At 50.6% G+C, this 25,077-nt stretch overlaps 1 protein-coding gene across 1 annotated transcript in view; it reads left to right on the forward strand.

The window, feature by feature from the left end:
• MAML3 (mastermind like transcriptional coactivator 3) overlaps positions 1 to 25,077 on the forward strand; it is a 339,406-nt gene that overhangs the window by 180,641 nt on the left and 133,688 nt on the right. Inside the window, exon 2 of the mRNA XM_037496361.2 lies at positions 20,737 to 22,290. Coding sequence (XP_037352258.2) covers positions 20,737 to 22,290 — 1,554 coding nt within the window. The remainder of the gene's footprint in view (positions 1 to 20,736; positions 22,291 to 25,077) is intronic.

Below are 25,077 nucleotides of genomic sequence, written 5' to 3' on the forward strand. Positions count from 1 at the left end.
GAAATCAAGACTGCTTATCAAACAGGTTGCCCTGGATCTTATTTGTGGAAGAGTGGTTCCCAAATTTTTTTGGAGGATCACGGATAACCCAGAATTGCATTGAAACTTTAGACCCTCTCTACTAAAAAAAAGGACACATGCCCACAAAAGAATGAGTTGGGTGTCTCAGAGACCCTAAAATCCGTTTTCACATAAAACTCAAGTTTAAAAAGTGAGCAGTGTCCATATCATGGAACCCTGCCCTGTCATCTAAAATAGTAGATTTCTTTACTTTATATGTGGTAACACCTGGTGTGGGGGTGAAGAATACCCAGTTGAAGCTCCCCAGAGATTATTCTGGATCTACCAGTGGGCGAAAAGGTGGGGAAAGGCTTCCAGCAGCCTTGCTGGACACGGATAGTCCTTACCGTCATCTTCTGAAGTAGGCAGTCTTAGCCCGTCTTACCAGGAAAGTGGAATTTAGAGTCTTTGATAAAGAAACAGCCCCGGGAGGCCATGCCTGCCTCATGCACGGGCCTCATGCCCCTGGCTGGGCCCCTGCCCTGTCAAGGACCAGAGCACAGCGCTGCAGATGCTGTGTGGCTCCCGGGAGATGCGAGCCTGCGCCGGGCCCATTGCAGCCATGTTGTCACATGATTCCAAGTGACTGTGGTCCGCAGGGGCCAGGGTTGGGCTGGGCTGAGTCTGAGGTCAATGTGAGACTGTTCTGAGAACATAGGAACATCCTCGAAGTAAACCCACCTTCGGGTGGTACTTGTTCATGTGTCTGCACAGGGAGGGGAGAGAGCATGTCCAAGGGTGCCATCTGCTCCCACTACCCTTGCTCCCGTCTCCTCGGCCCCCTCTGTTCGGAACAGTTTGGAAAGAAGCCTTCCATCCAGCAGTGCAAAGAGGCATGGGGTGGAGGAGCCTGAGGCTTTGGGAGCAGTTCTTGACTTCCTCACTCTGGCTGCGTGACCTGGGCCGCCCGCACGGGTGGTGTTTGTGACCTTGCAGGGTTCATGTGGGAACCAAGGAAAGGCCGTGGAGTCTCGCAATGTGTGGCGGTCGCAGAACTGATGGTTGGTGTTTGCTGATAACTTCAGGCGCGTGCACTGGCCAGGGCCCTCCTGGGCTGCAGTCCATGTGGCTCAGCAGTGCCTCAGGCTTCCTCCCACTTGGACCTGGACCCCTGAGTGAGTCCAGAGGAATTCCTGCCCCCAGACCCCCTCTCATCACCACCCGCATGGTGCTTAAGATAAGGGGGAGCAGGGAGTGTTCACCTTGGACCCATCCTCCTCGTGAGGCGCCCTGTTGCAGGGGTGGGGCAGAGAACCCCCCCATGCTGGTTAGTGTCCAGCCTCATGAGGGCTCCTGGATGTCACCGTACCTGACACACCCATGTCCAGATGACGCGCGTGGGAACGGAGCAGGTAGTGGTCTCACGGTCATGGGCATCTCAGCGCCAATCTTCGGTCAGCGGTAGGAACAGCAGAGCTAACTCCGGGCTAGGACTTGTCCTGCTTACACAGGTTCTATGAGACTGTCTGAAGGTTCAGTTTAAAAATAGAGACGGGGTCAGCTAACCTCATCATTCTGTGAGTCATTAGATGGTGGCTAGACTCGGTCATCTCCCTCTGCTAATAAGGAAACTGGCTTAATTAACTGAAGGAAATTAACTTGGATCATTTTGCAGCAAGAATCTGTTTCCAAAGAGGGGCTGAGTTTTCCCTTCCTGTGAGCAGCCGCTCACGCCGCCGTGAATTCAAGAGGCTGTCAACTCGCTGTTGATGCCAGTGGACAAATGTGTTTTCCTGATCAAACTCTCCAGCCTTTCTCCTTGTTCCTCCTGCAACCTGGGGCAGAGTAATAAACTCCCAGAATGGTTCTGCAACATGGAAATCATCGTGTGTCTTTGTGATGCAGGAGTCAAATGCCGGTTCTCAGTAAATATAAGCCCCCAATTGACTTACGGTAATTGAATGATTTCAGATTCGTGGCGTGTGTGTTTCCCCTCAGCCACCAGGTTCTCAGCAAGCAGAAAATCACATCAGCAAACCCCACGTTTGAGGCTCAAGTTGGCTCCTCTGAGCTAAAACCCAAAGTACGTAGAAATTGGGTTATCAATTCAAGGCTTGGATCCTTTGTCTGTGGAACCTCGGGGGAGCTGGGATGTGTTTCTCAGGTGACTCTGCGCAAGTGAGAGAAGAAAGGCCACGGAGAGAAAGATGCTTTCGACGCCGCTCCCATTTGTTTTGTTTTCCTTTTCCACCAATTTTATCCTCCATATAATTTCCCTCCCCATTTAATTTTGAATTTTGCTAATTTAGTTCCAGATGTTCCTGTGATCTGTTCGGGCATTCTGCTGTGTGCTCCCCCAGCCGCCCTGTGCTGAAAGCCGGGCCAAGCTCACGGCACAGCTATATTTCTAGAGGAACTGCCACCTTTACAGGATTTACTGAGGTCATTTTCTTTTTTTTTTTCTCCCCACAATATGGTTCTTTGTGAATTAAAATCCTGGTTCCTGGGGCTGAGGTAGGAACAGGGCCTGAGAAGGCCAGCCGCATTGTGATGAATAATAATAATAACTGTCTCCCTCTGCGTGCGCACTCCCAGGCCTGCGGCCTGTGTCTTTCTTAATCTTCTCCGCCTCCCACCTTGCTCGTGGAGGGCCTGGCACATAACTGATGCTCATGAGTGTGCTGAATGAAGGAACTAATTTTTGCAAATCCCTTTATAATTTATGAAAATGCTGCACAGTCAACATGGGGTGGTGATTTTCCAGACCTCCACCAAACCATTTCCTCCTCGTTCCATTATGACTGTGAAATTCGCAGTATGCTTTTCATGAAAAGCCAAAGTCTAAGTAAATACTTTTTTTTTTTCTCTCCTTAATAAGGACCGTGGATAGGAAGGAGGAGGAGGGACGAAAGTTTGTTAACTCCATACGATTCTGGTAAATAAATTTCAAACGTCCTTATCTCAGGGTGTGTCTTCACTCCTGTGGTTTACAGCTCTTCCACTAGGATGCAGGTGGACTTTAACAAAAGCAAGAGGGATGTTTGAAAAGCCGAGGAGCGAGAGGGCAGCCAGGGGAAGACTGGGTGTTTGTTTCTATGACTTGTGTTCTGACTTGGCAAACCCTCCAGGCTGCTCTACTTAAGCAAATAATCTTTGCTGCTTCCATGTCAGCAAGAGCTGGGCTCCTATCCCAAGGTCGCCAGTCAGGCTTTTCTGGATAGACACGATGAAGGACTTCAGCCCTGGCCCGGCTAGGAGTCAGGCAGGAGGCTGCCCCCACACCCGGAGAAGCCCATGGCCCCAGCTTCTCCACCGGGGAGAGTCGTGGGGGGCCAGGCCAGGCTGATTTTTCTTCTAGTGGCTAATCCGTTGAGGTGCGTCACCTGCACTTCCCCATGAAACTCAGATGTGAAAGTAGGAAAATCACTGTATTCCCGAAATCACGGGTATTTCAGCTAAACACCAAAGTCAGCAAAAGCAGACGGACTTAGACATTCTGAAAATTAGAAAAGTCCTTGGTGGTCACAAGGGAAACAAGAACCTCGCTCAGACTTTTGACTCTAAAAAAAAAAAAAAAAATTCAGTGAAATGAAATCCAGAAGAACCTCCAGGTAGTGGCACGAGGGCACAGTTTATTCATCTTTGCTCAGTGTATCCGCCTGCCCCATGCCCATGCGCACCCCCGCATGCCAGTGACAGACAGACAGACAGACAGAAAGAGCCTTTCATGGCAGTGAACTTCCCGTAGTATATACTCCTGAGACAGATGCTGTTACGGTGCAGTGTTACTTCAGGGAAATATAATCATTGGAAATTCAAAGAGGAAAAAAATGAAAAATTTTAGTGAGAACTAGAGTCAAATTAAATGTTACATTGTCTTATTACCTTTCAAAGGGACTCACTGATTTGGAAATAGCCAATTTGACCTTAACACAAGAATGACCTTGGCCTGCTGCAGATTCGTGTTCTGAGGTTCTTTTAGTTCCTGGGACCAAGGTTACAAAGTCCTGCGGACCAGGTGCTTATGCTCCCACCTGGCGTTGCTTGCTGCACAGTTCTTGAGGCTGGAGGTCTGCCATCAAGAGGTCAGCAGGGCCCTGCTCCATCTAGGGGTCTGCGTGGAATCCTTCCTCACCTCTCCCGAGCCTCTGCCTGTCTGCACCATCCTTTGGCCATGCAGCTACACACACCAGGTCCCCGAGTATCATCCTTTCTTCTCCTTCAGTGTCATTTCATAATAACATTGATAAGGAAACAAAAAGAAACGGGGGCAGGGGGCGGGGAGCGCTGTCTTTGGAAGTTGCGTGTCCTCCCGTGTCTGGTGGGCTTTCTCCAGGGGCTGTGGGTTCCTGCCACTTCCCAGAGGCACGCCAGGTGCCAGCGGACCTAGTCAAGCGAACACAGGGGTGCCCTGTCCAGGCCCGGCCCCAGGCTCCTGAGCGTCCGGTAGAGGCCCTGGCCACCCTCCGCCCTGTCCTCCGTTTTGTTCCACTTCCCTGTTGCTCTCTCACCAGTCCGGTTCTTCGTCTCTTTGCTGACTTCTCTCACCTAATGAAGAGGCCCGTCTCCAGCCATGCATTCACTTTCTTAGGGGATCTCTGCACCCCACTGTCTAGGCCGCCCCGCCCGTGTGAATGGATGATTCTCTAGTGAACATCACCTTACTGCTCTTTTTTTTATGTAAGAAAAACAAGGCAAAAGCAGCATCCCACACCTTCCCTCGTGTCCTCTGCATCCTCTTTCCTACCCCTGCCCTCTTCACCCCTGGTGACCTCGCCTCTGTTCTTAATGTCCACTAGTTTGTTTTTACTTTGCATTGTCAGTTCATCTGCTTTGTTTCCCCATAGGTGTGAAATGACCCACTACCTGACCATATCTTTACATCGCCTTATTTCTAAGGCCGTGGTGTCCAGTGTGGGGGGTTGCTGTGCTGGGGTGGACTACTATTCTTGAACATGATGATGATGATGTGAAAAACTTACCTGCCCAGTCTCCACCATCTCTGCCCCAGGAACTGGCACTTCCCAGGCCTCTCATAATTGTTGCCATTCATTTCTTTAAGTGATGTTGAGATGTTTGCATGAGAAGCTCCATAGAAATGTCAAGTATTATGTGTACCTGTTCATTAAATATTCATGTGGCAGGAGAAGGCACCAATGCATTTTGCTGAGTAATTTCCTTAATGCCTTTCCTCCTGGTGACCAACTGTTTTATAGGCTTAATCTGCTTAATCCTTTCCATGAGAGATAGTAGGGGTCACACATGAATATGCCCAATTTCAAATTAGGAATTGAGGTGCAGAAAAGTTAAAAAGAGCCATCAGAGTCACCAAGATGGCTCCGGTTCCAGTGCACGACACCCTTGCAAGGCCCCAGCTCTCAAGCAGAGCCCCCTCCCCTGTGCAAAGTTCCCGCTACCAGCTCCTGGATTTAAAACATAAAAAGAAATTACTAAATGTGATTCAAGGCGTACTTCGCATAATGCATTTCTGTGACACTTCATAGTAATGAGATAATTAGCATGGGTACAGTATTGGAGTATACATATTCTGATAAGTTACAGCTGTAAGAAAGAAATCTGTAATGGCCATTCATCGCTCCATGTTCATTCTGTACGAATCTCAGACTAATAGTGAAGCTGCAGAGTTTCCACCAACCTAAGACAAATTTTATAGTCATCGTTTCTGCCGTTTAGACGAAGACGTTATGAATACAATAGACTCCCTGTAATTTAAACTAATTTGGGCAAACAGCTGCCTGAATTGAGAAAAATCTGAATTGAAGTACAGTAGTAAATATCTACTACATGTGGAATATTTAAAAGTAACAAGTGCAATTCAAGCTACACTATCAAACTGTTAGTAAATAAACATCCTTGGGGAGCACCTTTAATTAATATATGAGAAGATTCATAACACATATATCAATGGTTTATTTAAATTTGAGTCTCTTGAGTCCTTGAGTCCTTGAGACCTATTTCTGTCTTAAGTAGTTTAAGCATTCCTCTTATAATCGTTATTATACCTATTTTTTTTTACATAGTAAGCTCTTTTTTTATACATAAGGATAAATATCAGGTTGGCCTCTAGCCAAGTTCCAGCTAAAGGCAAAATTAGCAGGAATTGGATTAAACAGGTTTTACCACACAATGCATAGAAACAGCGGTGAGCTCAAACTTTTTCATTCTTTCAATTTTGGAATTAGTTACATGTTTAGAAAAGAACCACAATGGTGAAAGGAGACCTAAAATGTCACTTTGGTTCACCTTCCAATTATATCCCAATTAACCTGGAGAGATCTAAATTCTAGCCTGTTAGAACTATATAGGATTATTACTTAGCCCAGGAAAAAAAGAGAGAGCGAGCGACAGGGAATGGGCAAAGGACGCCACAGAACATGCAGCTGGGGCCTGAGGTAGTGACTCTGGGGCCCCTGTCCCTCCAGGGCCCCTGATGCTAGCCTCACGTTAGACCCACATCCCCTCCCCTTCCAGTAAAACCCTTGCAGAGTAGATGACAGAAAAGGTGGACCTCTCCCCGCCATGACCTGTCTAGGGTCTATTACTGCAAGGGGCACCTTCAGACCCTTCACAAGGCTGTTCACAAGGCCGTTTACACAGCGTCGTTCGTGCTGGACGTGGGGAGAACCACACAACAGTCTGGACGTTAACCTGGTTTAGCTACGTCGTGGTTGTCTGGTTGAGGGGGCTCCTTCGGGCGCCTTCCCCACAGACACTGAGCAGCAAAACCAAGTGCTGACCAGCCTGTGGCTGTCGTTGAAAACAGGTCTTGCCAGTCCTCTGCTCCCCGCTCAGCCCCCGACACCAAGGACACTATCCAAAAGTGCAAAACTCTTTTATTTTTTTTTAATTTTTAAATTTTATATATTTTTATATCATTTTTCACTTTTGCACAATGTATGCATTTTCATCTTGGTTATAGTCCCCATACAATTCCCACCCCCTTGTTTTGATCCTATTGCCTCCTCCCCCCCATAGTGTGTCTCTCATTTATAGTTGGTTGTTGATTTTGATTTTTACTTTATTATAATTAGTCTTTTCCTGGTCCCTTATTTAGGTTTTCTAGATTCCTGCTATGAGTGAGACCATCTGGTATTTTTCTTTTTCTTTCTGGCTTATTTCGCTGAGCATGATCCCTTCCAGCTCCACCCATGTTGCTGCAAATGGCATGTGTTTATCTTTTTTGATTGCTGAATAATATTCCGTGGTGTATATGTACCACATCTTCTTGATCCAGTCATCTATTTTTGGGCATTTGGGTTTTTCCATAGCTTACCTATTGTAAATTGTGCTGCTATAAACATAGGGGTGCAAGTGCACTTTTGAATTAATGTTTCTGTGTCCTTTGGGTAAATTAGGAGTGGAATTGCTGGATCATATGGAAGCTCCATCTTTAGCAGATTGAGGAATCTCCACACAGCTCTCCATAGTGGCTGGACCAGTTGCAAAACTCTTTTAAATGAACTGTGTCATTTACATACTTGGCTTTTTGGTTTTTGAAGTTAATTGTGATTAGGACTTGAATGTAATTTTTCTTTTGGATTTACTGAAGCAGAGAAACTGTGGCAGAAGACGAATCAAGTCTTGCTCTCCGACTTAAAATGGAAGCTTAGCTACTCGGTAACTACCTGCCAATGCAGCTGCCCAGCTGGGCCGACAGTGCCATCCATGCAGGGTGACTTTGAGTGAGAACTGTGAGTCATTGACTTGAATCCAGCATCCAAATAGAGACTCATTTCAGCTGGAACCAACAGTGGAAGTGGAGCGGCCCCGCCCTCTCGTTTTATAATTGAGGAAATGGAGGTCCGGAGTGGTTAAGTAACTGCTCCCTGATCACATAATTAAGTTTGTTTAGTTGCCATGCCTTAGTGAGATCTGGGAGGCGCGCAATAGCTCTGCTTTTCAAGTTCCTGACATTCTGCTGTGTACACTCGGGGTATTTTTAAATACTGATAAGCATGTGCGTGCAGGCCTCGTTTAGGGAAGTCGGCGGTGTGGGCAGTCCTCGGTGAAGTCCTTCCAGCGCCTTGCTTGACGCCTCGTATTCAGCCCTTTCTGATTTGTGATGTTTGATTGAACCAAAGGCAACAAAACAGTCACGGCAGTAAAAATCCTCCTTTCTTTTACATGCACGTAACTTCAAAAATAGCCCTAAAGTCAGCGTACGTGGTTACCAAAACAGTTTACTTCTGAACTGAGATCAAGGTGGAAAAAATTCTGCCCCAGGAGAGTTCTAGAGCGTTCTCACCAAGCAGAGTTAGTAGTTACCGAAAACATTATGCAGACTTAACAGCAGCATTATAATGGAAGCTGCATAAATAGTATCTGGATGGCTAGTGAGACGGGTGAAGCCGTGAGGTCACGCTTTTGATTCTTCACTGCTCATGTACATTCGGAGATTTGAACACAAAGTCAGCTAGTTCGGAACCGGTTCCAGGCAAAATGATGGATGAAATAGGGCCTCGGACGGGCACAGGGAATCCTGGCGTTCGTTCTCAGTTCTGCTGAATTGTGGGGTGACCCTCATTGCTCTGCGCCCGTGAGGTCGGGGAGAATTATCATAGGTATAAAGTGACAGTCACAGAGCCTCAGGGTCCGATCATTACTCAGTCTCCTCAGCCCTGGTGGGGAGCTTCTGTCTGCCTTAGACTCGTCTCTGACCTCACTTCTTTGCTAATAGTTAAGGGATGAATGTGAAGTATACTTTGAATTTGGGGATAAAATTGGGAAGTACACACTTTGAAAAATGTATATTGGCAAACTCTGTGCCAGACAGCAATTGTTGCATTTCTTGCGTCGAGACCACGTCTGTGTTGGATCGATTTTTAAGTTCAGGTGGCTTCAGCCACTTGCTTCATCGGAGCCTCAGGAATGACATTGGGTCTCCTTACGGTTCAGTGGTGTCTTCCCCGAAACTCATGTGTTGAAGCCCTGAGCACAGGTACCTCAGGGGTGACTGCATTTGGAGACTGGGCCTTTTGAAAGGTGCTTCTATTAAAATGAGGCCTCTAGGGTGGACCTTAATTCACGTGACTGTATCCTTCTAAGAAGAGAAAACTTGGACACACACACACACACCATGTGAGGATCTGGGGAGACGGTGGCCATGTCTCAGGGGGCAAAGCCTTAAAGGAAGCCCCCCGCCCTGGTGACCCTCTCCCCGCCCCCCCCCCCCCCGCCCCTTGTGGGCTGTCTAGCCTTGGTGTTTTTTATGGCGGCCTGAGCGCATGAATACAGAGCACCTGTAACATCTCACCTGTGCAGCCTTTGTGCTTTCTTTATCCTCTGGAATCTCCACCTCACTACGAATCTTTACCCCCTCAGCCTGCCCATCAGTCCCTGCAGGGGCACTCAGCTCTTCGGGACTGACCCGAAGGCCTGTCCTGTGCCTCTGTCTCCGTGCCTAGTGCAGACCAGCTCCTTGCTCACCCGCGTCCTCCCCTTCCACTCGGTCAGAGGCTGAAAATGAGGCCAGAGACTGATTCGTGTCACTGGTATGTCCCTGGTGCCTGACCCAGACCCCAGCACGCAGTAGGTGTTCTATGAGCTGATCCACAGGAGCAAATGTGTGCAAGGCATCCCTTTACAAAACAGCTCCTCATTGCCCGGCCTCTGCAGAGCCTGAAAGGACGTCTTCGAACCAGACTATGAGTTGTGTTGTTAGTCTGGGCTGCCGTGACAGGTGGTGCTCAGACTGGCTGACTTAGAGGGACACTGGCTGCAAGTTCAAGATCACCAGGGCTGGCGTCTTCTGGGGCGTCTCTGCTGGGCCCCAGACAGGCGTCTTCCCCGTGTCTCCCCTCCGCTGCGTCTTGTCCTGGTCTCCTCTTCCTCACCCAGGTTGAATTGGCGCCTACCGCGAAGTCCTCACTGTAACTAAATGAGCTCTTTAAAGACTCCATCTGGTGAGAACCAATGTGTGGAGACTGCAGTCAGGTCACTGACTGAAATCCAGATCTGTCCTTCACCACCCAGTGTCCCTCCGTCCCCATTTGCTCACCCCGTGAGCCCTGCAGCTTAACACCCGTCATGATGCATGCCCTCCAATGACAAAAATGAGAAAAAGTATCAGAAGAAATCATCTAGAATAACAGATTCATGAGTAAGTGCTGTCTCCAGATACAGCCGCATGGGAGGTCCTGGGAGTGGGAGCTGCCGCCTGGGGATTTGGGGAGGACATGGCTCAGCCTGTAACATGAGTCACTGGTGTGGACACCACAGGTTTTTACCTCCCGGTGTGTCCCAAGGGCAAACACACCAAGGAGTCACCTAAGCTGGTGACTCCTTGCAAGGTCACGTGCTACAGGAGCTTGGACTAAGAGAATATTTTCATCAGGAAAGAAGCATGTTAGAGCTAGTTGATTGTGGTTTGAGGGGTCAGGAATTTCCCCCAACCCCCAATAATAAAGGCCCAGAGGATCAAAGGAAGCCAAGTAGGGTGGTGATAGCTGATGTTGTCATCCTTAAGGGACACCCCCATTCTAAACTGACCAGGACGTGGGGGGCCCCAGGGGAACCAAGTGGTCACATGGTCCTGGAGTTTCTACCCAAGAGATGAAAACATTGGGGGGGCAGAGGTCTTCCTCTGCTCATCCCTGCTGGTGCCCTTCAGGATGGGGAGGGGCCTGGGGACAAGCAGGTCTGTCTGTCTGTCAGCTGAGCTTGGACAGAGAGGACTGAACCTTGCACCCCATGAGGGGTCCACCCAGGCTGGGCCCGGGTGCCCCTGTGTATAACTGAAATGGCCGCCCACAGACATCCACACGAGGGACGGGGGAAGGCTGTGTGATTGCCCCTGACTGTTGCTATAACAACAGCTTCTCAGTCTAATTTCTTTTGAAAAATGAATTTCTGCGGGTGGATGAAGCCAGGCAGCCTCTGCCCGCAGCCGAAAGACCCGCCCTGCGCGGGAAAGCTGCTGCTGTGGGCGAGGGCGTGAGGGTGTGTGGGCACCGCCAGCCAGAGGCTCACACCCAGGTGCCTGAGGGCGAGGGCGTGCAGTCTGCCTGAGGACACCGTCTTCCCCAGCTGACTCGCCCTACAGAGAAAAATCCCCTAGTTCTGCTGCTTTCCTGTTTGTAAACAAAGTTTCTCTGAAGAGAGGTGTGCTGGCAGCCAAGCTCAGGGAGCCCTGAGCTTTCAGCTGGAGTCAGGCTCCATCTAGACGTAAGATGGCCTGTCTGTTTACTCACCAAAGGGGGTGCGTGTGTGTGTGCTGCAGAGAGGGAGACAGACAGAAAGACAGACAGAGAGAAAGAGACAGACAGAAAGAAAGAGAAAAGAGAGACAAAGAGAGCAGGAGGGAGAAATTGGAATTCCCTTCCAGGAGTAACTCCTAGCTTTGCTTTATGCAAACTACAGCTCACTGGGAAGAGCTATGTCCGACCTCCTTGAGGGACAGAGAGGCTTTTTATAGACTCTGAGATCTTATTTCAATTCTTGTGTTTCCCGAGGGAGATCGCGCACGCTGGGATTCTATTTGGAAGCCACAGGTCTGGGTGTGGGGGGCTGTCGCCTCCTGAGCTGGGCAGGACTTCAGGGCCTGGGGCAGGGGCGGTCCCCCACGAGAGGCCAACATCAAAACGAGAATTTCTGATGGAAAAGAAGGGACACTTTGAGTCAACAGTGAAATAAAAATATTCTTGATTCCTCCCCAAGGGAGAGCAAAGTCCTCAGCCTCCCTGAAGTATTTCTCCTCTCCCTCCCAGAAAATAAACAAATCGAAACCTCCCGCTTGGTTCTGACATGCCTGTGCTGTGGTCTGTGCTGTCGGTGCAGGCCTCCCGCTGAGGATGATGCAGATCCGATCTGATCTTTTCATTTGCCCTCTTCCTCCCTATGGCTTTCCCTCCTTCCTCACCAGCCTCCTTCCCTGGCATTTCTTTGCAGCTCTAAATAAAATCCCATTAGGAATTTCAGATTGTAATACAAGGTCATGCACGCAGGCGTGTTTGAATACATAATGTCTGCCTGCCTTCTAGTAAGCGATATCAGGAGATATTCCGAAGGAAATTGTTTCTTGTCCTTAAAAATAAATGTAATGTAATATGTGTGTGTGCTGATGTCAATGAAAAGCAGAACGGTCCAGGGCTCAGGCTGTGGGACTCTCAGGGCACCGATAGAGCTTGGGGGAGCTGTTCTGGCAGAAGCGACCAGGAGGCAGCCGCCTGGAGGATGCTCACATCTGCTCCTCCCGGGCCGCGGCGGTCATCACTTCTCAAAACATGCTACTTTGCAGAGTGGCATTTCCTGGGAGAGGAGCACAGGGCGAGCGAGTGACAGAGATTGAGAGAGAGACTTTTCTGTGAATCAGGCAGAGCTGAGTCCAAGGCACCAACACAGAGCATCCCGCAAACCTGCCCAGAATTTCAGGCGAGGTTGCTCCTGTTGCAACAGGACAGGAGTCGCCAGAGGTAGAGAAGCCGATGCGTGAGAGCAGGGATTTGACAGGCAGGTGGGGCACGAAGTCGAGCTGTGTGCCCTGAGACAATTTACCTAGCCTCTCTGAGTCCGTTGCTCGTCCATATAGAATAACCATCAGGTCACACCAGGGGAATAAATAATGTCAGGCATTTAGCTTGATGCCCCGTAGATAAGCTAAGTAGGATATTCTGTGACAATGATAGCTTGAAACGCTTCATCAGCCGTGAATCAAATTCTCTGATAAAAACTTGGAAGTTTGGAGCTTTCTACTTAAATCTGACTCAGCGCAGATTGGGGGAAAAAATCACCTGTCACTTCTGAAAATTGCCTCAAGGCCACCAGGCTTTCTGAATGGTCCTGCACCCTTGGGCGGGGGCCTAACAGTGTCTCCGGGGCTTCTGTGGAATTCAAGATCTGTGAGGCTTGAAGTATCTCAGTTCCATAGCCCTGTTGATGGGCTGACCCCGAGTTTCACCCATTAACAAAATCACCTTTCTGTTGATGTTGGGTTTGTGTGTATATGTGTACCTTAAAAAAAAAATCAAACCAACAACCTCAATATGTCAGAAATTCCACAGAATTATTAGTCCCGATCAGAATTTCTAAAAACTGGGCACCCTGGGCCAGCCACCTCAGAGTAACCTGCTGTTTTTACTCAGTTTCTTTGGGCCTGTGTCTCTCTTGACTGTAGTAGGTAACGTCTACACTGAATCTACTTTTAGAGCTGCCTCCCACCCAGGCCAGGCCCCTGAAGGCTGTTAAATCAGAGAGTGTGGGAACAGGACCAAGAAGTCCGCATCTTAACAGCATCCCAGGCTCCTTTATAGTTGGGTGGTCACTGGGAAGTTGAACCTCTGAATAAACCTCCAGAGATCCTTCCTAAAGGTGCTGAAATCTGGAAGGTGCTTCCGGACCTGCTTCGCACACTCTTCACATTCTAATTAACTTATCTGATGCATGTGTGTTTGGGGTCCCCCATCAAACACATTAACTAAAGAAGCCAAAGGCACCCGCGTCTTCAGATGCTGGTGTCTGCTGGTAGAACGAGACGAGATCATGTGAAAACCAATTCTGTGATTTGATCAGAGCAGAGCAAAATGACCAAAATGTCCTCTTGAGCCTCTAAATAAGTGACTAGCATCCGTATCAGCTTATGGAGTTGATTTCCAACTCTGGGAAATACTGCGCATCTGGTAGTTGGTGAGGGGAGCTCACTCACGCTCTGGGGAGGGAATGCTTTGGAGGGTGGAGACCAGCAGATGCCTTTGTACAGGGGTTCAAAACTCAACTGAAAATCCCCAGAATCTGGGGTTCAGGTACTTGTCAAACTGATGGCCTTGGTGATATAGTCTGGGCTCTGGCTTCAGTTTTCCCTTCCACGACTCTCTTCATCACCTCCCTGGTCTTCTCCCCAGAGGCTCCCCATAGATACTGAGGGGACATTCCACAAGCCACTTCCTGCACCCTAGTATACCCCAAGTCTTTATACACTTCCTCCCTCTGCAACACTATGGAGGTCAACGCTCAAGCCGCCGACCTAGGGCATCAACCCCATAAATTCAGTGGTTACTCTGGAGCGGTTTTCAGGATCCCAACATTCAGTCAGTGCCCTGAGGGAAAGCGGCGCTGGAGGGTGAGTGCGAGGATCACTTGAGGGCTCACGTGGGAGGGGGGCGAGGGATGAGGGCCGGGACAGGCAAGGGAGACACTGAGGCATGAAGAAACTAGAATTGGTCGGGCGGGGACACTAGGGAATACGGCACCGGAACACGCAGCGCCTCGGAGAGGGCTAAACGCCGCGGGTCCTGAAGCTGCACATCGCAGGGTGGCTGAAGGCTTAGAGCTGACTGGTGTTGGGGCCACAAGAAGGGGAGGAGCCCATCGCTGGGACGGGGGAGCGCAGTGGGGCAGCCCCGCAGGCCGTGGGCAGCTTCCAAAGAGCTGTCGGTGGGGAACGGGCATGGGCAAGTCGTGCGGGTGAAGAAGGCCACGGCCACGGCCTCGGTGCAGGGAATGGTGTGGGAGGAGGCAGGGTGGGCACAGGGGCGCAGGGACGCCACGAGCGAAGGGGTGAATCTGAACTAAGGGCCGCTGGTTTAGGGGGTGGAGGATGAGAAAAAAATTCACAGATGACAGGAACAGACAGTTCTTGGGGTTGAGCTGCGCGTGGGTGGTGGGACGAGGGTGGAATCAGCACGATTCCAGAAACAGCCTGAGAAAGCGCCTGACGCTCACGGCAGAGCCGAGGCCGCTGACGGAGGGTCCTGTGGACCGTGGAGTCAGACTCCAAATCTGAACCCAGGTTGAGCCTTCCCTACCCCACTCGTGTCATCTCCCCACACCTGGATGACCTCTTCCCAAGGGGTTGTGAGAAAACCGCCCTTAGAGTCGTTGGCACCATGCTGCAGTGGCTCTCACCCCCCACCACACACACACGCACACACCTCTGGCCTACACCCCAGTTCTTGGATGCACAAATAAAATAAATCTTAAAAAATAAATTTTGAGTTGTTGGCAGGAGTTGGTCCCCTTCTGTCCCCCTCAAGTCATCGGCAGCAGCAGCAGCTTCCTCATCTTTGTACCCAAGCCCCAGGATCCTGCCCAGTTTCATTCAAAATCAAGGACAAGACAGTAAGAGTTTTCCTTGAACTCACAATCACCGCGAGAATCTCTGCACCATGGCCCAGGGAAGCCCTAAGGGCCTGCGGGGAATTGGGGACCTCCCGGGCCAGCAGAGAAGTGGCCGTCTGAGCCGTGCCCATCCCTGTCCTGGAAGTGACCCCCACCCCCAGAACACTTTGCCCTGTACAACCTCAGACCAGCACATGACTGGCCCCAAAGGTTTGCCGTCATATCAAATGCGATCCTGTGAGGAGATGCTGTAACCACAGGGGCACAGCTAGCCTGACGCTGTTCTGGCTACTGGTCTGTGGTCACAGCACCCCTCCCAAGCCACGTCTCACACACACACACCAGTTTCACAGAAACACAAGCCATCAGGCCACACGGTAGAGGACACTCAGGCTGGAGCCCTTGTTTCCCTCAGAGTCACATTGCGTAACAGCGGCCCGTTGTCCTGGGCGCGGGGTGAGCAGCTTCCCTCAGCGGGAAGGTGCATTCACGGGGGTGACAGTAACACTGGAGCTGGGGAGGGGTGCTCATCAGGGTTTGATCCTCCACAGGGCCAGCCCATACCAAGGCTTCCCGCTTTCTAAGGCAGAAGTGCCAGGGGCTTTCTAAGACCCAGCTGTCCCGGAGGAGGCTGACCTGCATCCTGGGGGCGTCCTGGGGGCGCAGGGGCTGGGAGCACGGGAAGGCCACGTTCCGGGGGCGGGCGGCTTTCTCACTCGCTGAGCGCCGTAGGAGGACCACTTGGCCTGGACCAGGCGTGTCTGTGGCCCTGCCCGCTCCCCGCCTGGCTCCCAAGAGGGCCATCGGGAGAGAGCTAGACCCTCACGGCGCCTGCTTTCCTAGCTCAGGACCATGGACAACGAGACGGGCAGTGGGCCCTACGGGCGCTCTGCTATTTTGGCCACAACGAAACAAAACATAAAAATCGTCATTTAACTTCCTCAGTGGCGTCTTTCTTACACCCCCGAATGTTGAAGCATGAGATATATGTGGAGATTTGGGTTCAGGGGAGAACGTCAGAGCCTCAGGGGAAAGCAGGGAGCTGCCGGAAATGTATTTGATCCGAACCCCAGCCTTGGCGCCTGAGCTGCGTGTGGACAAAAGTGCGGGCCACGCGGCCGGGCGGGAAATGCAAATTTGATTTTTGTTGTTCATATTCAAAAAGCTTCACCAGATGCTTGGACAACATTAGGGGTTTGCTGACTAGGGAGCTGAAACATGATTATTCTATCTATTGGGGGTTTGGAAACCCAGAAAGTAGTCTCTGCTGCGGTTCTGGCTCTTGCTCCCCCTGGATCTCGAAAGTACTAATTGCTCGGCAACCTCATGAGCTTTGGACTTTAGAGGGATTAGTCTCTAGATATAGGGACCTTTAGAGAAAAAAGGGGCAGCGGGCATGACCTTGCTCCCGAATTTTACCTTCTCCGGGACAAAGCAGACTCAGTAGGAAGGTGGAAAGCGTGTGGCAGGTGACCGGGTTGTGGGAAGGTGGATGTTTTCTTGACATGTTTCTGACCAAAAGGGTGTCTAGGTGGGTGAGAGAAGATGGAAGGAGCTGGTGCTTCTGCCTCCTTCACCTTCTACAGGGGAAGTGAGTCCTAAGAGCCACCTCCCCCTGCGAGTCACCAGAAGCGAAAATTCAGCTCACTCACTATCATTTGTTGGCTCAAATTGACCTCGCATCTGGCTTCCAGACAGCTGTGCAGCAAGTACCATGAAACTTTTCTATGGTCAGCTGTCAAATGCTGAAATGAAAATAGTGATAGCTAAGGTGCCAGGGGTGCTGTGGCAGGCTGAGGTGAAGCTCAGGGCCTCCCGTTGCCCTGTAAGTTCATGTTCACAGTAACTCCATGAGTTCGGTGAACTCATTTTGCACATAAGGACACCAAGGCTGAGGGGAGGTCAGATAAGGGTTCCAGGATGCAGTCGCTCAGGGGTATTCACTGAATGTGCGCAGCGATCTCTGGGAAGTCAGCAGTGAACACAGAGAAATCCGACCTCGGCGTCACTCACTCTCTGATGGGGGGTCACCACTAACATTTATGAGTCCCGGCAATATTGACGTCTCTCACTCGAAGTTTGCATGCAGGCATTCTGCTTCTCTTCCTGTTTTCCTGCCCTCCCTGCCTCCTGTAGGGAGGCCCCTCTCAACTAGTGAACGTTGGGGTTCTCAGCCAGGCCCCTCTGTCTACCCGGTCTCGGCCGCCACTGTTTTCCCGAGAAACAAATAGCGTTCGTCTTTATCGGTGCATCCTGCCCCATCCAGCCCTGAGCCCAGAACGGAATGGCGGGCTTGTGCTTTCTAAAACAATTCAAGTTCATTTTTAAGATAATTGCTGTGTTCTTTAAGGTTAGTGTTGCTCGGGAGGTGCCCGGTGCCTTGTTTCCTTCAGGCCCTGAGGCTGGGGCACTTGAACTTGCCCCTTTCAGTGGGAGCCAAGAGTGAGCGCTGCTTGGCTCAGAACCCTGGTTTCCTGGTCTGCCACGATGATGTCCTTTCTCTCAGTTTCTACCTAATGGAATGGAAGGAACCAGGGCTTTCCCTGAAGTCACACCCGGTGTAGCCCAGCTAGGGCCGTGTTTGCTGCCGCTCAGGGGGCTGTGCCAAGTGACCGCAGACGGGGTTGGTGTTGTCATTCAAAACAGAAGATTCAGGAATCAGGGTGAGCCTGGAGTTTTGCTCAAGGATCTTTTCTGTTTACTTTAAAAATAGAATTCTCTACTCATGAAAGAACAGCAATCAAGTGGCTCTTCTTGGAATCCCCCACATCATCTGCAGACAGGCCTTATTGTACTCGGGCCTCCCTAAAACCTGCGGGTTCCACTTGTGAGTGCCCTGAAGTGGGGGGCCTGGCGGGAGCCTGTCTCTCATTGCTTTGCTTGTGTAACATATGACACCTTCGCCAAGAAAAGGCACAGCCTGGCCAAGTGGAGCCTGCTCTGCCGCCTCCCTCCCTCCCAACCTCCAGCCTAAGCTCTGTCAAGTTTCTGAAACCCCTTCCCGCACAACCTCGTCCTTACTGCAATCAGCAGACATTTCCCGAGTACCTACCGTGTGCCTGGCCCTGGGTCTTTGGGGCAGAAAGGAAAGTGAGAGACAGGTGCATTCAGTTTACTGTTAATAAACCCACTGAGTTAGCGAGACTTTTCTTACATATTTGTTTAATAACGATGTAAAATATATACAGAGTTTTAAAATCCAATCTACAAAGCCATTCAGAGAAATCCAGCCTTGTCCCGTCTACCCAATCCTCTCCTTTCCGCTGAAGTTAACAATGGAAAAGTTGTATTTAATTTTCTTTTCCATGTATAAGCATTGAGGTGCATGAATTCCTCTCCCTCCTTCACACTGTACAGATTTTCTCCACCTTGCTCGTCAATTTTTCTTTTTTTTCAACCCACCACCTGCATGGCTTTTTTAAAAAATACTGTATTGCATATGTGTTTATTCATTTACTTTCTATGTATCCTTTATATCTGTCATCAATTCTAGTTTCCCCACTACCATCCCTTATTCCCCCTTGACTGTTCTGCCTCCCCCTCTCTCTTAACCTCAGAAACCTCACTTCTGTCATCAGTGTGTGGTAGTTTATAGTTATTTTGTTTTATTAGTTCACTGACTTTGTTTACTTATATTTTCTCTATGTGAAATCATCCTTTGCCTTTATCTTTCTGGCTCACTTCACTCTGGATATTAACTGGGTTTCTTAACTGAGCCCACTTGGGTGAACTAACACTCGCCAGGGTAGAGATCACCTTAGCAGAACGCAGCATCTCAAAATCAGACACCTGGGTAGGTGGGTCAAAGAAGGTACCTCGTGTAGAAGAGATGGAAGAGAAGACATCCTACGGAAAGTGAAAGCTAAGAACCACCAGAAAGATAAATAGTTACTAGCCAGGGGAAGGTGTATTTTCTAAGAAAAGATCATAATATGTACACCGCCCTAGAGGTAGAAGGAAATTTAGCACATTAAAAAAGACAGAGTTTCAGAAGAGCTGAAAATGTCTGGCCCAGGGGTGGGGCAGTGACACTGAGCAGAGGCAGGGATAGCCCTGGGTGGACGAGCAAGGGCCAGTGAAGTTGGCCCAGTTTGCATTTTATTCTAAAGACAATGGAAAAATTGTGGGATTGTAAGCAGGAAGGGAAGTGTGTTTTTTTTTAATATTTATTTTATTTATTTATGCATACAGGAGTTGGGGTGTGGGCCAGAGGTGCGGGAGGTTAGAGGATTCACCAGAGACAGAGCGGGGAACAGAACAGGCAGATCTATTGAAATGCACTGCTGAGGGGAGCAGCAGGGAGACAGGAGAGGTCTGCCGTGCCATGTGGGTAGCTCCCTGGCTGGGGATCAAACTCCTGCTGCAGTGGGTGCCTATACCTTCATAGTGCTGAGACATAACCCCTGGACCACCAGGGAGGCCTGGACGTGTGTTTTTTGAAAGAGGTGGCAGCATGGACAATAGACACTGGTGGAAAGCAAGACAATGACTAAAAGGATAAAAGCGAGTGGACGGGTGGATTGGTGGTGGCAAGGCCAAGGGACCAGCCGAGGGACTGTTGTCACCATCTAGCAAGAGATAGTGGTATTCTGGCTGTGATCATGGCAGGGAGGGTGGAGGTGAGTGGGCATATTCCAGTGATATTTTGGATGCAGAATCCAAGGACTTGGTGGCTGGCGATGTGGGATGTGTCAAGATGCATTAGTTTCTGACTCAGGTAACTGGGCAGCTACTGAGCTCCAGAGGGCAGAGGTGACGACCACATTTGAGTAGCAAAAGATACCAACGCTGAGAGATGTTGAGTCTGATATGCCTGTGAAGCGTGCAGGAAGGGAGCCCTGAATTAGCGGGACTCTGCAGAGAAGGCTGGGCTGGTGCTTCCTCGGGGCTCAGGCCTGGAGGAGACGGCTGCCGGTGTGGGAACGCCTGCGATGTCTAGGTGAGCATGTAGAGTGGGCACGGAAGGACAAAGACAAACAGCCCCACCATTTAGAAAAGAGAAAGGAGACTCCAGGAGCCTGAGCAGAGAGGGGGGAAAAGGAGCAACCTGGGAGTAGGATTCCCTGGGACTTGGGAACCGGCAGCCGTGTGCTCTTAGAACCCGGGGCCCCCGTAGTGCAAGGCACCTGCAGGTCACCTCAAATAAGAACTGCACGGGAGTTTGGGGTCACATTAACCATTGATCGTCAACTCCGTGCTATTCAGTAAGTGCTAAATATCATATTCTTATCAGGGTGTTAGCGTCATCTGAAATGTGGTTGATTTCATTCCTTGATGTTCCCAATTAGGATGTGACAAGAATTTAAGACAGGCATTAGCATCGTTCCCCAGAGTGATGCCTGTTGACTCAAGTCTCACACCTGGCATTTGCTCGGAAAATAAGGGCAGAGTCTTCCCTCGGAGAGAAGCACTGCCCTGCACGGTCTTTCTTGTCCTCCACCGTCCGCTCTTAAGTTTGTCGTCTCTGAGCCTTGTGGGCTCTGCTCTTGTTAAACTCTTGTCTCACAGAATTTGAATTGAAGCCTGGCCAGTTCTGGAAGCGAAGCGCCACGTCCCTCCTCGGTGCCTACCCTCTTCCCAGCTAGTTCACAGCCGTGCCCACCCCGGGTGTGCAGGCAGCCAGGATTGGCGGCGTAGTCACTCTCTTCCCTGTTTCTTTTCCAGCTGCAAGAGACTGTGAAAAGGAAGTTGGAAGGAGCCCGATCCCCACTCAATGGAGACCAGCAGAACGGCGCCTGCGACGGGAGTTTCTCCCCCACCAGCAAGCGGCTGCGGAAGGACCTTCCGGCGGGGATGGAAGCCATCAACAACCTGCCCAACCACATGCCACTGCCTTCGGCTTCCCCCCTGCACCAGCTTGACCTGAAGCCTTCCCTGCCCTTGCAGAACAGCGGCGCCCACACTCCTGGGCTTCTAGACGACCTCAGCAAGAACGGCAGGCTCCCGGAGATCAAGCTTCCTGTCAACGGTTGCAGCGACCTGGACGAGAGCTTCACCATCTTGCAAGGCAAGGACCTCAAACAAGAGCCTCTCGACGACCCAACTTGCATAGACACGTCCGAAACATCTCTCTCCAATCAGAACAAGCTGTTCTCAGACATTAACCTGAACGATCAGGAGTGGCAAGAACTGATCGATGAACTGGCCAACACGGTTCCTGAGGATGACATACAGGACCTGTTCAACGAGGACTTTGAGGAGAAGAAGGAGCCAGAATTCTCGCAGCCAGCGACCGAGACCCCGCTCTCCCAGGAGAGTGCCAGCGTGAAGAGCGACCCCGCCCACTCTCCTTTCGCCCACGTCTCCATGGCCTCTCCCCAGGCCCGGCCCTCTTCTTCCGGTCCGCCCTTTTCTACTGTCTCCACGGCCGCCAGTTTACCTTCTGTTGCCAGCACGCCCGCTGCTCCAAACCCTGCCAGCTCACCAGCCAACTGTGCAGTCCAGTCCCCTCAAACCCCAAACCCAGCCCACACCCCAGGCCAGGCTCCCCCGCGGCCCGGCAGTGGCTATCTCCTCAACCCGGCGGCCACTGCCAGCTCGGGGCCCGGCACGGACATGTCTCCCGCGGAGCAGCTCAAACAGATGGCTGCGCAGCAGCAGCAGAGGGCCAAGCTCATGCAGCAGAAACAGCAGCAGCAGCAGCAGCAGCAGCAGCAGCAGCAACAGCAGCAGCAGCAGCAGCAACAGCAGCAGCAGCAGCAACATTCGAACCAGACTGCGAGCTGGTCGCCCCTAGGGCCCCCCTCCAGTCCGTACGGCGCAGCTTTCGCTGCAGAAAAACCAAATAGCCCGATGATGTACCCCCAAGCCTTTAACAACCAAAACCCTATAGTGCCTCCCATGGCAAACAACCTGCAGAAGACGACCATGAACAACTACCTCCCTCAGAGCCACATGAATATGATCGGTCAGCAGCCAAATAACTTGGGCACCAGCTCCCTCAACAAAGCGCACAATCTTCTCTCGTATGGCAACACCAAGCCCCTGACCCACTTCAATGCGGACTTGAGTCAGAGAATGACGCCCCCCATGGCCAACCCCAGCAAGGCCCCCCTGATGCCCTTCATGCAGCCCCAGCCGCAGCCGCCCCAGCCGCAGCCGCCGCTCCAGACGCCCCGGGCCCACCTGAGCGAGGACCAGAAGCGCCTGCTTCTCCTGAAGCAGAAAGGAGTGATGGGCCAGCCCCTGGCCTACGCGGCGCTTCCGGCCCACGGCCAGGTAAGTGTGCGCTGAGGCCCTCGGGGTGCCTCTCGGGTTGGGGGGTGGGGGTGCATGGAGACTCCGGGGCGCACTCTCCATGCTCCAGGAACCAGCTTTGATTATCTGCAAAGTCCTCGTGTTGTTGCCAGGTTGGGTTTTCGTTCTTCTTGCTTTCAAGAGATGAAAAGGGCTGGCCCATGGCTTTCCTCTGTGGGGGTGCCTGGGGAGCAGACGTCTCTGTTCCCAGCAGCAGATAAGATGCCCCCAGTGATGTCAGATTCTCTGGGTGGGGGCAGGTGGTGAGGTCATGGCGACCTCCGGGAGGTTCCTCCTCCTGTTGCTTCCGTCCCACGTGGGACAGCCCTAGACTTGGTGGAGGGGGGCAGGAAATTTTAGGGATCAGAAGCAGTTTCATAAGGCCGACCGCCTTCGGCTCACTCGCTGGTGAACAGTGGAAATACGGGTTCTCGTTCATGCTGGGAGTTCTCTGGCTGAGGAGTCCTGTTGTCCATAGATTCTTGGAAGTGGTGCCTTTGAGCGAAATGATGTAGAATGAAAGGAGGTCTCGGTACCAGCCCTCGGTTCACAGCCGCCAAGACTGTTGTTGTTTGTTTTGTTTTGTTTTTTCTCATCAACGCTGTTAAGGAAAAGATGTGCTTTAGGGACACGCTGTATTTCCAGAGTGGAGTGGTGGGTAGTTTTTCGTAGAACTATTTAGCATTTAAGCATCTGTTACTGGACTGATGCAGTGAGAAGTTGCATCAACCGTGATTTGGGGGTACAGAAAAGCCTCTCCAGTTTCTTCCCCTCTGGTTCAGAATTTGGTGGTGACTCCTGTCGCCAAATCAGAGCGTTAAGTCATCTTCCCGTCATTGTCTCCCTGACGTCCTGCTCCAGGGCTTAGGGACCTGCAGTGAGTGAAACCCCCGTTCATTCATTAATCGTCCTACAAATTGTAATAATAAATGGCTTCTCCAATGTGTCTGAATAAAGCAGTGCAGTCCTCAGTATGGCATTACAGTGGGATTTCTCAAGGTACATAAAACAACAAAACTGCAGATTCTTATATCAAGGTCATTAATTTTAGCCAGTACATCATAACTGTAGGTGTGCTGAGATCTAAGACCATCCTCTACCTTGTCAAAACTGATTATTCTATAATTCCTGTAAAATATAGCATAATAAATATGTAGTTGTCTTGAATTACACAAAAATGTTTGTTTCAACGAGTGGCCACTGGTTGGGGGTAACTGCGATACTCATGGGCCATCATTTGCTCCCCTAGTCCTGACCAGTATAGCTCGAAGCCCAGGCCCTTCCATCTAACCCAATACCTCCCTTGCCTTTTAGGGGTTGTGGGGCTCACGCTGTTCTACCCACCCTTAAGAGTGAATCGTGTCATGTTACCGCCAGTTGCTGTTCTGTGCCCCGGCCCTCTTGATGCTGACATTCTCGTCATATTTGGAAATTTTTCAGGAAAGCCTTTGCTTTCGAGGCCCTTCTGTGCAGACAGGTTCTAAGGAGCGCTATATGCCCACAATTGGATGCACAGGAGGTGTGGGAGGTAGTGCGGGCAGACCTTGCATCACTAGACAGCTGTCTGCATCTTGTAACTCCGAGGTGGCCCACCTCAGCCCCCACCCCACCCACTCCGCCTGATGGAAGCTGCAGGGCTAGAGGTGGTGCTGGCCTGCAGAGACAGGCCTGAGCTCCGTAGCTTGGTTGCTGTCCTTCCCAGCCTTCCCAGCCCAAAACCTCACATTGGCTGCTTGCCTGTACACGCCGACCCGCTCCAGAGAAACTGTCTGGAGAAATAAAGACGGAGTGTGGTCAGCATCTGCTGCAACCAGTAGCCTCAGTAGCCAGTAGAAAAAGCGTAATCAAAATGCAAACCTTTAGGCTTTATCTGGGTTTCATTCAAAAAATCTCTACCACTGGAAAGCAACCTCTCCACCCTTCAGTGTAAGTTCTGAAGCAGGCAGAGCAGCAGGCTGTGTATGGGGGGGTTCGGGCTACCCCGTGTGTCAGAGGTTTACAGCATTGCAAGCTGTCAGGAGGGTCTGTCGTTCATCTTAATACAAACCGCGCTTCTCCGTTCGCTGTTTTTACACCAACTTCAGTGAAGCATTTCCCCCGAGCCAGACCAGAGATGATGCATCCCAGCTCCCAGGCTCTGCGGCGCGTGCCTTGTAAACCCGCCTCTCCCCACCCTCACTAAATGGCTTTTGAAAATTGCAAATTTGGGACAGAGTTCCTGTCTTTGCCAGAACATGCATGTTGAAGGCATTTATTTCAGGCCCACACACTGGCCTGGTTATGACTAGCTGAAGCCTGTAGCTGCAGAGGGCATGTTCTCATGTCACGTGAAGAAACGGTGATGGCTTTCTGGATTAAATCCGGGTGCTTCTCTCTTCCACCTCACAAGATACTTTCAAGGTGGACACAATCTCCCTGTTGAGGCCTCATTAGAATAATCATTTCTTAACCTCATAAAGAACCGCCAAGCAAAAGCACATTTTTTAATGAAATATTAACTCAACAATGTTTGAAACACGCTTCAAAATACATATATAAACATGTGAATATCTTTCTGCAAACATACCGCTTATTTCATGCTTTTATCTGATTGTGGAGCAGTATTTACATAGCTCTCAGAATAGTTAATTACACTATAGGCGAGTACATTGCACAAACACTAGCAGGAATTACAGGCGAGATAGAAAAATATAATTATACATAGGTATAGTTCAGATTTGTTTTCTGCTGTCACCACTGAAAATTCACTTTGTTCTTTGTTGCCCACGA

Source organism: Talpa occidentalis, unplaced genomic scaffold, assembly GCF_014898055.3.
Source record: "Talpa occidentalis isolate TD23 unplaced genomic scaffold, MPIMG_talOcc4v2.1 talOcc4.8, whole genome shotgun sequence".
NCBI lineage: Eukaryota > Metazoa > Chordata > Mammalia > Eulipotyphla > Talpidae > Talpa > Talpa occidentalis.